At 38.4% G+C, this 14303-nt stretch overlaps 1 protein-coding gene across 1 annotated transcript in view; it reads left to right on the top strand.

Moving 5' to 3' along the window:
- GFRA1 (GDNF family receptor alpha 1) overlaps positions 1–7730 on the top strand; it is a 145029-nt gene extending 137299 nt beyond the window's left edge. Inside the window, exons 8-9 of the mRNA XM_065843837.2 lie at positions 2879–2935; positions 4545–7730. Coding sequence (XP_065699909.1) covers positions 2879–2935; positions 4545–4694 — 207 coding nt within the window. The 3' untranslated portion in view covers positions 4695–7730. The remainder of the gene's footprint in view (positions 1–2878; positions 2936–4544) is intronic.
- The last annotated feature ends 6573 nt before the right edge of the window (positions 7731–14303 follow it).

Below are 14303 nucleotides of genomic sequence, written 5' to 3'. Positions count from 1 at the left end.
AAGAGTAGGGCAGGAAGAATTCTCCCCTTGTAATTACAGGACATATACTTTCTATAGCACTTTCTTCACACGTAGGTGTTTGGGGTTTTTTTTCCATTACTTGTGATTTAGTGATGCACTGTTGTATTATAGTAGTGCAGCCTATGCCAGCATTTCCATTATAACCCGTTTTTACAGGTTTATAACTCAACAGTAAAAACGTACTCTTCCAATTTGAAACTTGGCATATAATGTCTCATCTCATCCTCAAAATGCTATCTTTTTCTTTCCCTCTGCCTTCCACCCCCACTAAAAGAGGCCGCATTTTTGCTGTATTTTTAAATGAAAGATATTGTCCCTTCTGTTTTGATAAGAGAAAAGCCTGCCTGTTTACTAAAATTACTCTTGAATGCTAAGAAAGGACGACTTCATAATAGAGGATGCATGTGAGTAAGTGTTGTTGATGTTAGAATGACTACGTTAAGCATAGGGATACAGAGAGGTATTACCTTCCAAATGAAAGCTAGGGAATATTGATCAAAATGATTGAAAAGCTTTTTTTTTTTTTTTTTATGTTGATTTTGTTTCTAGCTGTTGATTTTACCCTTAAAATAGTATTCTCAAAGGTAAACATGTTTTAGCTGCTGCACTCTATTGCTTATCAGGCTGAATGAAGTAAAGGAATACTTTACTGCACATAGACGAAATAATATTTTTCCCTTTTTACATTTGAGAAACACAGTACAGAAGGAACATAAATTCCAGCTTTGGTGTTGAGACCAACTACCAAGAGTAGACTTGTAGTTAGCACACTGTTATGAATCCAGAGCAGGTATAAGCAGCAAAGCACAGTATTTCCAACAGATGCTTGTGTGAATTAGAAAATTTAGCACCGAGTGACAAACTAAGAAATAAGAGGCTTGCATGGTCCTTACAGTTCAGACTGTCAAGATCTGAAGTTCTGAACCTGAGGCATCCTATGAAGCTTCACATTCCAATGCAAAGTAGTATGGGTGTTTAGGCTATAAGAAAGTCAGGATTGAAATTCCATTTATCCTTCTTTACCTATCTTCTTGGAGCCATCCATTTAGGAGTTAAAATCTGCCCAGTTACCATTAAAAGAAGTTTCCTAACCTCTGTGAATACCACCAGCACTGCAGTCACGGCAGGAAGGCTTCACTGGCTTGCTGCTTCTTGTAGCAAATTTACTCCAGGCATTTCTATTTCCATTTAGATAGTTAAATTTATGCTTACCATAACCACTTTAATGGTACTAATTAGAAGAAAGGGTATGCAAGAGAGAAATTTCACAGAGGGCGTTTATTAATGAATTGAGCTATTATTTTGTCATATATTTGTAAACTATCAACATAGATACAGCATGCATTCTTCCCATAGCTAAACTATCTTCCTCTTAAATCCCAACTTTTTAGTTTTTTCAGTTGTCTCTAATAGATCTATTTATAAATAGAAAAGTATCATGAAAAGCAGGGAATGTGCTTCCTAATGAGAAGTTCAGTTCCCTCATTTGGATTCTAAAATCAGTAATTAGGTCAAAGACTATTTTGTATCCATAGGCAGCACCGGTGGCTCTCAGATATCAAGTAAAATAGCCATACATGGGACTGAATTTTTGAGAGTATAAAATCATAATGCTCAGCACTTCCTCACATCAGCTTTAGTTCAGTACAGCTCTTCCAAAACCAGTGGAATTCCGCAGTGTAAAATAATGACAGCAACACAGTGAGATTCAGATCCTCATTTTTTTGCAGGAAATAAGTTGCAAGTCCAGCAAAACTTCCAGGAAGTGTCAGATGTGCTCAGTGCAGTCAGTAGGTTTGGTGGGTAAATCCAAGTTTTCTGTGACTTGATAGTACATTAAATATTAGTAGCTCCTATAAAAGTGCTGTTTGTGTTTCTGGAATATACAAAGAAAAAAAAAAAAGATTCTGAGAAATCACTGAAATACTTAAATCACCCACAGCACCATTTACTGCAGGTATCTTCAGCACCACGGGGATTGCTATTGCTATTATAGAAAAGCAGAAAACTCTCAGCCCAGTCATGTTCATTTCAGCAATGGAAATACTAAACACCTTCTGATGTTAAGACAGAGTTCATTCTGCTCTTTTCCTTTTCTGTGATGATGCCACCAGAAATGCTTCTTTCTTGTGTCAGTGTGGAGAGCACACAGTAATAGCAACAGATGGATGGTCGTCGTAAGACATGGCTGAAGATACAGCAGATTCATTTTTCAGGCTTTGATCACCTTAGATATTCCTGCATTTAATAATATTCTATGTATAATAATCAGTGAATGCAATGTAAACAAGCAGTTCAAGTTGACTTACAGGTGTGTATGTTAAAAGACATGAAATGTTGTTTTTTGGTGTCTTTCTAGAGTTTACTCTGGCAGCCATGCAATATGTTAAATTTAGATTTGTATTTTCGTAATGCTACTTGGAGAAATTGCAAGAATCGGTAAAGTTAAAATCCTCCTGTGTTGTACATTTTCCTGAAATTGCGGAATATTGTAGATTTTTTGTTAATATGCAGTGGTATTATGATAAGTATTAACTGTCATATTTCCCGTCTTCTCTTGAACATCCAGCACCACTTTTAAGGGGCCACAGAACATAGCGTTCTCTGCAGATGATGGCACTCGTCATTGTAATTACTAAGTACCCTTAGCTGACTGAAGTTTTGCTGTAAATTCAAATCAGAACGTGAATGTTATTGGAAAACATGCAGTTGTTATATTTATGGAGTTTATTTGCTAATCATGTGCAAAACACTGTCAAAATTACAGGAGTATGACAACTCATGTAAATTTATCTAATTGTTTTGTGCTGCAGTAAATATAAATTTGACAGGGAATAAATTTTGTATTTGTTCACAGGCACAGAAGAAGCGGAAATCCAATGAATCTGTAGATACAGAGCTGTGTCTTAATGAGGTAAGAGTGTGGATCCTGTATGTTTCACAGCACAGGTGGCTCCCCATAATATAGAATGTTCAAAGTCTGTCAAGATTATAATGGGTTTACCTCACACTAAAGTCTTGTTGTGTTTAAATAGCACAATGTAGTGAAGAATTATGTTACTCTGAAATCCAGAGCTGGGCTCAACGTGGCCTCCCCTAACTCTGTATTTTAATAGCTGTGTAGTACATATATAGGCAGGTGCTATGGTAATTACCATTGCACCTAGCAAATACAGTTACTTAATAATCTGCAGGAACACAACATGATATGGCTTTTAACAAATACAGAGAAACATAGTGGACATCATTCTGTGGCTAACAAAAATGACCAATTTAAGGCATGAGATGATGTTCACAGCAGGAGATGTGATGCACACACATCAGGAGACAGACAGACTGTCAGCCCCAAGAGACATGAACCTCCCAGTGCTGTTTGAGTAGTCTGCTCAGCCTGACGCCCTTCACATGCAAACATTGCATCAGTTTCCATGTCTGTCAGTCCAGATCCTTCGTATTGAGTCTCTCAGGAAGCTTAATAATTAGTGATGTACATAAATTATTTTTTGCAATGTGGAATCATATAGCCTAGTCATTGGAGCAAGACCAGCTGTGCAACAATAAAGCACCAAAAGGATGGGACCATATTGTTCAGGGTCTCGTTCACCATGCCAGATTTGTCCAGTTCTTCTGAAAAAAGACAGTTGTAAAGCCAATTCCTAGTTCTTTAGGTTCTAGTATGAATTTCGTGTAGATACTAGGATGAAGTAAGTCTAAGAACATGAGGGAACAATGCAGTGAGGATAGCAGATCCATTGACATCTTGTGCTGGCCAAAAGGCCTTAAACAAGGAGGCCCTCGTAACTGTAGCCCAGGAACTACTGGTCCATCTTATCCTATACTCCCATCTAGTCTAAATTGTTCTATTTCTGTGATTTTACCTGTTAGGTTTGCTTTTATTTTTTACTGAGGATGATAACAATGACAAATATTCCTGCTACTCTGCATATGCAAGTTCTGTACTTGCATATGCATACTGTTTAATTATTGGTTGCAAAGAAGAAAACACATGTAAATAATGCAGCAATTAAGCGGGGGGGGGGGGAGGAAGCATGAGAAAATTTTCATAATCTGGAAAACTCTGTCTTTTCTATTCCCATGGATTCAGATCTATTTTTTTGTTATCCAGAAGCAATGCATTGTCAAACAAATAGTTCTGTTGACTGTACGGAAGTTGCAGTTTCTTTCCAGGTCCTGCATTTGCTTTTAAAGATGAACAGGAATGATAAACACAAATGGCTAAAAAAAAAAAAATTGCTGTAGGTTTTACACATGGAACCATTGCTAAAGTAGGGGTTTTGAATTGTGCTGCAGTGGTGTTTTTATCTTTGAAAGTAATTTTAAAATACTGTCATTTTGACATCTATTTTTTATGCCTTTTGTATCTTCCAATCTGTGACAGTGATATATAGGTAACAGTGGAGGGTGGGACATGAACAAACAAAAGATGAATTTCGTTGTGTGGATTTAAATATTTTGCAATGACAGTGTGTAATGGTGACCAAGGAAAGTATTGTGTCTTGCAGAATGCTATTGGGAAAGACAACACAGCAGGAGTCTCCACCAGTCACATATCTTCGGAGAATTCGCTCGCTCTTCCTACAAGCACACCCCTCACTCTGATGGCACTTGCACTCTCACTTTGTCTGTTCCTAAGCTCATCAGTCTTCTTGTAGCTGCATAGAAAAGGACGTGTTAAAAAAAAATATCTGTTTCCTGTCCTCTGTTCTTTATCTGGAATTCCAGGTCTGGGAGCTAAGCTGAGGTATTCCTGCTAGAACAGTTTCAGTCAGCTGGAATTTGTTTTTTCTCTCTCTAAAAAAGCTTCTTGTGATATTTAGAGGCTTTGTGAAATACTTGGTGCAGTGCTACATTCCAAACCCAAAAGGCTTTTGGGCATGCAGTGTTCTAAAGAGACAGTGTGTAAATTTGCCTGTGAAGCAACCTGGTTGGATTGTTTTAATACTAATTAATTATTTTAATTCTGGCTTTTACCTGAGAAGGAGGATGGCAGTTTTCTTAAGATCCCGTTTATCTCATTGAATGGTTTTGTTTTTAAAAATTGATTGAACCTCAGACTATCAAGGATGTCTAACAGTGAATGTTCTCCCAGAGAGTGGACTTTATGAAACTTCTTCATTTGATAAATGGCTACTGATGTTAAACTCTTTCAGTGTATTAGCATTTTCCTCTTTAAATGTTTATGTACTGTAAGTGATTCTGCGTTCCCTGCTGAGAAGCCATTATAATTCACATGCAGGTATAATGTATGTCTTTCAGTTAAATTCTCATAGAGTGTGGCATAGAACTTTCTAACTGTACATTTATCTTTTAATTATAATCATCTAGCCTTAACAAGGGTGAAGATTCTTTAAATTAACAAGAAGCGGCCATTGTGAAAGCTTGATAAAGATACATTTCTTTAAATTTGAGGATAAGCAGTAGAAACAAGTTTTGCTACAGGGTTTCAGCTGTACAGTCTATGGTCTTCTATGCTTCCCGTGATAATATAGTCCACTTATTATACTGTTTGTTTAATAAAAAATGACATACAATTTATTTGCTCTACTAAAACAGCATTATCTGTTTATACATAGCTGATAATGTCAGCTCAAAATGTTACAGGAACTCCATGTCTTCTCTTATCACAACGTTGTAGAGGGAAAAGAGGTAGCAGGGTATCATTGAAACTGTGTTTTATTTCTCAGACTGCCAAAATCAACACAAAAGGATGGCTGATCCAATTACAAGGCAGCGTCACGCACACTCGCCCATGTGACAGGCTTTTCTCACCCTGGTAGTTCCTGCTGCAGACCTTGGCAACCTTGGCGCTGCTGACATGATGAACTGTTTGCAAGACCAGTTCCACAAATAGTTTTAATAGTTTGGATGGCAATATTGCCAGTGTACAGGATTTGATCACTTTGGTTTTCATTCGGTGACACTGACAGCCTGCACTGGCTCACGGTGATTTTCTGCGGTATCTAGAAGGAATTCTTTAAAGCTTTAAATGTCATCAAATAGGCAGCATTTCTCCTAAGGGCTGTCTTTATACCTTACTGTGATGGCTTGTTGACTGTTACAAGCGGTTACGTCTAAATCACCAACAGCAATCGGTTTTTGTTTCTATTGAAAGTAGAAGAAAACTTCACCAAGCAAGGAGTTCATCATGTGGAATTTACAGATTTACACTGCGACTCACACAATTATGCCCCGTCCTGCTCTGCAATGTCCAGATCAGTTATTTGCAATACAGCTATAAAGTACAAATTACTGTTTTATAAACTGCAATGACGTTTGGGAGTCTGCAAGATACACGTCTTACTAAGAGATTATTAAACCTATTGACAAATTCATCTTTTGAGCTTTTTCTTACTTAATAATAAACACTTTCATAAATTCTGAAATTAATTTATGTACTCTTGGTTATGGTTTCCTAATATAGGTTTCAAAGCACTATGTATGTGATAGACTTCTACGATACTCTGTGCCACTGAACATAACAAATTAGACAATATTACTCTTTAATTCTGTGCTGATAAGAAACTGCAAATTACTTTCAAAGGCAGCAGAGCTGCTTTCAGAGAAGAAATATATGACACATCATTACCAGCAAAGCCCATGTGGTTCCTGTTGCTCTTCTTGTGGAAGCTAATCAAATTATTGAAAACTAGTGACAACAGAAAAAAGATGATGAGATTCATGATTTTAAAAATAAATCAAATTCTTTTATGTCAAAAGGAGCTGATAGTATAACCTATTGAAATGCTAATGAACATAGCATTATAATTCAAGTCTGACATTATCCAATTAAAAATATTTTCAAAACAAATTCATAAACATTACAATTATTAAATCTCTCTTTGATCCACAAAGCTTTCTTTAAAATATCATTTGTATTCAGCACATTAAATATTTTAAGCAGTATCAGGAATTTTAATAACTTCCCAGTATAGTACATACTTTTTGAAGATTTTTCACATTTGGTTTGATTACAGCATCTCTGTTATATTTAATACCAATTATTAGATCTTTGACACTGTGCGATCCATAATAAAAGCTATTGATCACTTATACTGTAAACAACAACCTAATTAGGTTCTGATTACAAAAGAAATTGCTACTTATCAGTTTCAATGAGAGTTACCTTTGGAAATACAATTATGTGTGTAGTAGAGGAAGAAATGATGTTTTATACAGCTAGCCATGTTACCACAGGAAAAAAACAAACACACACAGCACTCAAGCTTTTTTTCTTGTGTAAATTAAAAGCACATTGAATTCTTAATTTAAAAAAGTAAATTGGTTATTAAACAGGCAAGAAAGAAAAAACAAACCACCTTAAGAGTCTGACACTTAATGCAGTTTTTACAGGAACCACCATGCAATTACTGGAAGATTTTTAGAAGCTGGATGTGGTGTGGATGGTGTCAATTTAGCATGGTGACCTTGTCAATGCAGTCATTTGCTACAGTACTGAAGTATGCAAATTGTTCAATTTTTTTGCCCCTTTTAGTCACTAAAATGCCATGTGTTGAGTGCTCAGTGAAAAACATTAGGCCGGGCTTTATATATTCTTTTAATACATTCAGTTTTTCAGTGTAACAATAATACAGGAACTGTCCAAATACAGGATGTACATACGGATGACCTATGTTTACATTGTAAGTTTAACCAATGCAGTTGTGTGTAAATTAAATCATGGGCTACTATATACATATCTAAGTCATCTTTTTTTCATTTAACATAATGGAGCAGACATTGCCATCAGTATTATTAGGAGTGTGTATAGTCCACCGTGTTAAATAATCTGACATTTAAATTTCTTCTTCTTAAAAGTAGTACACACAAAGATAAAATCCAGACTGAACTGAAATATATGGCGAAGGTTTTGCAGTATTGAACATAGATACTAATTCCACAAGCTCGTCTAGTGAAAGAGGTACTGAAGATGAACCTTTCACATAGTAGTAAAAATCACAGCAATTGCTGCAATGCAGGGAAGACAGTGCTGGGAGTGACACCCACCCATGGCAGCAGCCCCACAGGAGTGTCTGCGCAGTGATTTGGTCACCGGTGAGGAGTCCAGCCCCCATTTCACTTACTCAGCTCTGTGAGATCCCGGCTGCTCCAAGAGAATTTGGAGGGAGGTCCCAAGCATGGAGCAGGAGCCATTCATCCATCTTCACTGGGCACCAGCCACTTCCCACCGAGCAGCATCATTCCCACTGTGTCATTAGGAAGAATGAGGAGGAACAGGAATTCTTAATCATTTCAAAGTATTACATAGACACACTGTATGGAGACCTATTCCCAGCCTTTTTTTTTTTTTTTCAATGAAATTATGTCCCAACCTTTTGAATATGAGGCTGTTCACAAATTGAGGGATGTTGCAGTTTGAATCAGTAGACTGAAAACACGAAAGTATATACCGTTGCTAAGCCTGTGCAGTGAGGCTGGAGATGAAGAAAACAGAAGGAATCACCTTGAAATCTCAATCTGATTTTAATTTGTGATTGTTGGCTTAATCACAACGTCATTTCCATGGAGGAGAGATGGTGAGAAACCAGTGGAGGAGAAGAGCAAAACTTGGAACAGCTCCCTGAAGGGACATACATCTTGTGTACGTCAAGTGTCAGGAGTATCTCATAGTTGGCTTGTAATAAAAGAGCTGGATTCTGCTAGGAATAGCAGCTCCTTCAGAGTAAGCAGTAAAAGAGGGAGGAATTTGCAGTTATTTGTACAGCAGTTATAACATTAATAAAAATGCAACTGTCTTCAACACAAAGGTGGATGCACCTCACTGGAAAACAAATGTTCACTGACAGAACTTCTGCATTAAAACTATTCTGAGCTAAAGAGGCTTCTATGGTTCTTTTGTGCACATAAGGTTAATCAGATTGTACCTGATGTCCCTGACATCAAATAGAAATATATTTGCTTGTGATGAACTTGGCAGAGAAATTAATCCAGTGACTTGTTAAATATTTCTCATCTTTAAATATTTGCTTTTTCTTACCAGCTCAGTCCCTCCTATGACATTTCAATTATCAGCTATTTCAGCTTCTCCTTTAACTTTGGAAGGTCATTTTCTCCATACTCTACCGTAATCCACTTTTATAGATTTGCCTCAGTGTTATTTTTTCTTCTTTAATTACAGCCTTCACTTCTGTGAAAAAAAATAAAAATGGGATCACAAAAATATCTGTACTGAACAACCAACACCTTTACAGGGGAGGAAACTGCAAGTTCCTATTTTATCTGCTTAACACTGGTTTGACTAGAACAAGCTGAACCATGATGTCTGTATTTCCCAGATGGAATTTGAAATTTAGTTTGTTACCGAATGAGGATATAAAAGCTTTAAACTCTCACAGTCTTTTAGAAATATTTAAATACTTATAATGTATTTTCTAGTTGGAATTTAAGTCAGACAGCCAAAGTCTCACCAAGTAGTGTGTTTTTTTTTTTTTTTCAAGAGTAAGGAATTTCAATGGGAAATTTTGATGGATCCATTTTTAAGGTAAAATCAGGGAAGGTGGTGAATTCACATTTTTTAACTCAGTGTTCTCTCGGCTTTCATACACCCTTGTTCCATGTTCTCTTCATCTGAGTATGTTTGCCTTAAGGGTACAGATCTGCTTAATAGATACATGTTAGATATGGTCATCTCAATAATCAGAAGCCAAGTCCTGCAAGAGATGCTCCATCTCTTTTATCATTCATAAAAGCCAGAGCAACAAATTCAAGATGTGGCCTAAGGATTATCTGAAGTTTAAAAGAGCAGAAAGTCAACCGATTTCTCAGTAGCACTTCTTATCAACATAGATTGTGGTATTATAAATTGGTGCCATCTAGACTACTCAATGAAGTTCTCTGAGGACATTTAACCTGAGCAGCTGCAGTTTCTGCTGTTCTGTCTTTGCCAGGTGCCAATAGCTGGACTTTGCCATGGATCCACTTAGAACTAATTGCTGCTTAGGTTACAGGAGCCAAACCCAACCCCACTTCAGCAAGAGTTTCCCCTTAGCCCATTCCCCCTGCTTTTAATGATTCCAACACACTTTAAATCTTTTGCGCTACTTTTTAATTTGTCAAAGGGAGAATTTCCTAGAATCCAGGAGAAAATGAGTCATAGATTTAAGGGCAACTTACTTCAAACTCTTCCTGCCAAAATGTCGCAATAATTGACCTCTTACAGACTTCTGTTCTCTAAGGCATTGAATACCCCCTGTCCAGAGCCTTCAGTCCTTAGGAAACTGAACAGGAGCTTTGGGGATTCAGCTTCCAGTAAGTGAGACCATGTTTGTTTTCAGGCTTCTTCAAGCCACTCATTCTATGAATTGATGTTATGGATAAACATATGTAATTAGAGATGGTGTTGTGGCACTACACTACTCCTTCATGTCAGGCAGCTCATGTCAAGCAATTTTCCAGTATTGGTAACGATGCAAAGTTCCTCAGGACTCCTTCAGCTGGACATTGCTTTGACAAGAGATGACATTCAAAGTCCTGCTGCTGTTCTAAGTGGAAAAATGTTATGTCTTTTTACTGTTTTTTTCCATGTTTGAAATAAAGCCCCCACTCCACCCTTTTCTGAGTTCATTTGTGTGATCTGCTTGCAAGCACTGAAGAGCTGAAGTTAGTTGACTAATGCCACCCAGTTCTTGCTATCTATCTCAATAACCCGCAGGTCCATCACATGTCAGTAACCTGTATATTGGCACTAGCTGATGCGTATTGTACCTGCTCCCTTTCATCACCTGCCTAGCCAGTACGCAGTTCACTTAGACCACACTAATAAACCTTTTCAGAGCTACAAGCAGATCACGCCAGCTCCAACTCTTTAGCTGGTCTGCACAGAGTAAGCAGCTGATTTGGCCACTGCACTTGTCCTTCGGTACAAAAGCTAAACCCCGTAGATTTACTGATCCACAGGGAGATGTAAATGCTTTCAAGCACAGAAGCCAGCAAGTCTGCTGAAACTCTAGAGTAATTTTCAAAATAAAATTAAAACATCATTGTCCTCTCCTGGTAGTGTTTATGGAATAGGATATACTTGACAGAAGGCTGCTTCTGTCAAAAACAGGAGAAAGCCTGAAGACACAAGAGTGAGTTCCTGTTTAGGGAACCACCATGTATTGTAGCAGGCGATACTGCAGGGAGAACACTGCTGAGAAATGTAGATGTATGTCCTGATAGGTAGCAGACTGAGAAATCTTTTTTTGACTTTATGAATTGGCCCATTCTGTTCCCCCTTTTGAGAGGTGAAGCAATTCTCTCAGAAGTGTGCTAACCAAAATGCAGCTGATGGGAGCACAGCATCTCCTTCCTGCATCCCCAAGCCTAATTGTTAGTAATGACATCCTCTGCATGCTTTGAAGTGGGAAAATACCCTTAAATGGCAGTTAATTCGGGAAGAGTGTTGGTAAGGACTGTTAGAGGTGGAACAAAGCCCCACAATGGATTGCATCCAGCAACAGGGAGTGCGTAACCTGGACCAAGCTGAGTCACACACCATTTATAAAGAAAAGCAACGGTAAAAATTGAAATAAAAACCATGGTCTTGGATTTTACATTACCTCCTCTCTGGGAGGGTCACAGTAGAAATAAGGCATAAACCCAGCCTCTAAATCTTCCCTGTATCCTTCATTGTTTCTGAATAAGAATAAAAGTATAATTTAAAAGGTAGGTAACAGAAGAAATTGCCTCAAAGCACGGCAACACGTGGGAAACTTCACTGGCGGCAATTATTAATCTCTGTGTTCTCCCCTCCCCCAAAATTATTGCTACTGAGTCTGCTTAACAGGGTTTGTATGATGTTTTGTGTAGCATTACTTAGTGCTGAAATTGTTAGCTATGATTAATACCACTCATGCTGGGAAGGTTTACATGTCTTTCACCTGAGGGTATGTCTAAATTTGCACTTTTTTTTTTTTGAATGTAAAGTGCAGGCTGACAAGAGCTGCAGCAAAGAGGAAATAGCAGAGGAAGGCTCAGATAATAATAATTTTTGTTACATCACATAATAAAGGGATTAATTGAAGGTATGCGGAATGACGCAGATAAAGGTAACAGCATTTGGACCCAGGAAGACTGGCATTCACTGTGATCTGAGGATATCCAATGTTCACTTTTTTTTTAATTCTGTTTTCCATTTTCCAAAACTGTCCAGAACATGCTTCCATTTTCTGGAGTAAATTCTTACACAAATAATAATTACCTTCTTGTGTAAATTCTATGTTGTCTTATGGATTTCTGTACATGTTACTGCAGGTTATTATGTGTCAGGTCTTCAGTCATAATGGCTGGTAATTTGTTGTAAAAAAGTAAAACCACTGTTCACTTGTTCCTCTTGACTGACTTAGACATCGCTCTAAGGACATTGCTCTTTGGACCATCCACACTTTAGAAGTCAATTCACCATGTTTGGCATTTTCTGTTAGCATAATCCTCCTGCATTAGTATTGTACATATACAGAAAAAATCCCTCTCAATAAATATTATTCTCTTTTTTTATTAAAAAGCATGGTTTTGTGAGAAAAATTTCCTGGTTGGTTGTTCTGGTTTGATTTATGCAAAAGGAAAAGGAAGCTTGACTGGCAAAAAAAAAAAAAAAGGAAAACAAGCTTATTGAAGGTTGATCTCATTGTTCCATTTTACAGTCCACTATGAATTAAGAAAATAAGAAATAAAGCTTTTCCCTTTAAATATCTGTATATTTGCTTGCTCCCCAGTTTCTTTGTGTTAGTGAACGTGGCCTGCAAAATGACAATGAGCAGGGAATATCAGATGGAAATGATGGAAGGACGGGCACAAGAGTGGCCAGCTGGCCCTATTCAGACTTGTTCACTCTCTGGCACGCACACACGCCTCCACACCCAGCCCACCCCTTCATCCTGCCAGGCCAGAAAGAAAAGGCTCGCTCCTGTTTTCACACAATGGGAGCAAAAGAGCTGCAAAGGCTTCCAAGACAAAAGGGTCTGCGGGAGGGGATATTTTAGGAAATGCAGCATCTGCTGGAAGGGGAAAGGGAAAGGTGGATGAACAAGCCTTCATGATGCATTTGCTCGTGTTGACGACTAGAAAACCAAGAAAGTTATTTTGGCACTTACTCATATTCAAACTGAGACTTAACCAATGAACACATCATGGGCAAAGAGCAGTCACATCTGCCTATGGAAAAACGCTGCACAGCGAAGGGCAGGCCAGAACCTCTGACCATTTTAAGGCAAAACAGGTTCAGTTGCTGTTGCCTCAAAGAGGAGAAGCAATGTTTGGGGGCAGGATGCAAGAAGAGAAGATGGGGGTGGTAGAAATGCACATTAACCCAAGATGAAAGGGCTGCTCTTTTAGGGCTGAAAAAATACATTCCCAACTAACACAGCAGCAGGTCACCATCCTACACACTGATCATCACATTCTGGCAGCCCACAAAGGGCTAGGGTTGCATGGGGTGACGCAAGCTGGAGGAGATGTTCAGCTGTCCTGGCAGCGTTTGCTGCTCAGATCTGTGTCCTTGGAGGTGGGAGAGAAAGGTAAGAGGATCTGGGAGCATTCAACAGCTCCATTTGGGTTCTTGGGCCACTTAACGGAGGCTGCTTGGATTTAGGTGTTACTCTGCTGCTATTATGGTCCTGTCCATGAAGTGCTGCAGGTACTTCAGCTCCTCAGTGCCAACTGAAGTGTCTAACCATTTGCAAGACACAGAGTTGGGGAATAGGAGGCACAAAAGCAATCAAAATATTTGACAGTGCAAGCTAGCATTAGGCTTTCCTTCCATTTGTCTTATTTTTCTGTGCTGCCACAGCAAAAACACTGCTAAAGAGTGGAGAGAGGGAGGGATAGCAGTGAAGCCTCCATTCAGGAGCTCCAGCTCCACAACAAACTCGCTGAGCAGCAGCCTCCGTGGGGACAGATGAAACCAAGCTGTGTTCAACACCACTAAGCAGCCAGCTATGCATGACCAGATGGGTTCTTTTGTGTGCGTCATCTGTGGGTTTGATTTTCAGGTTTTGTTCTGCTGATTTGTTTTTTCTTTTTTTTTTTTTTTACTTATAATTGTTACTATTCACATGTAGGTTCCCGTTGACAATTTCCCTCTGGGCTGAGAGATAATGGCAACAAGGCTACTTTTCTGGACAAAGCCCAACTGGGTCAGTACCAGGAGACTACCTAGAGAGTGCACAAATATAAGCTATGGTACCACACTGCTATTCTTCTCCATGTATATATAATACTATCAATAGCATCACTCTCTTGTGGTGACAGAGAGGACCAGTGTC

This window comes from Patagioenas fasciata, chromosome 8 (genome assembly GCF_037038585.1).
Source record: "Patagioenas fasciata isolate bPatFas1 chromosome 8, bPatFas1.hap1, whole genome shotgun sequence".
Taxonomy (NCBI): domain Eukaryota; kingdom Metazoa; phylum Chordata; class Aves; order Columbiformes; family Columbidae; genus Patagioenas; species Patagioenas fasciata.
The sequence above is the reverse complement of the archived record's forward strand: the minus strand, read 5'-3'. Positions and strand labels throughout refer to the sequence as shown.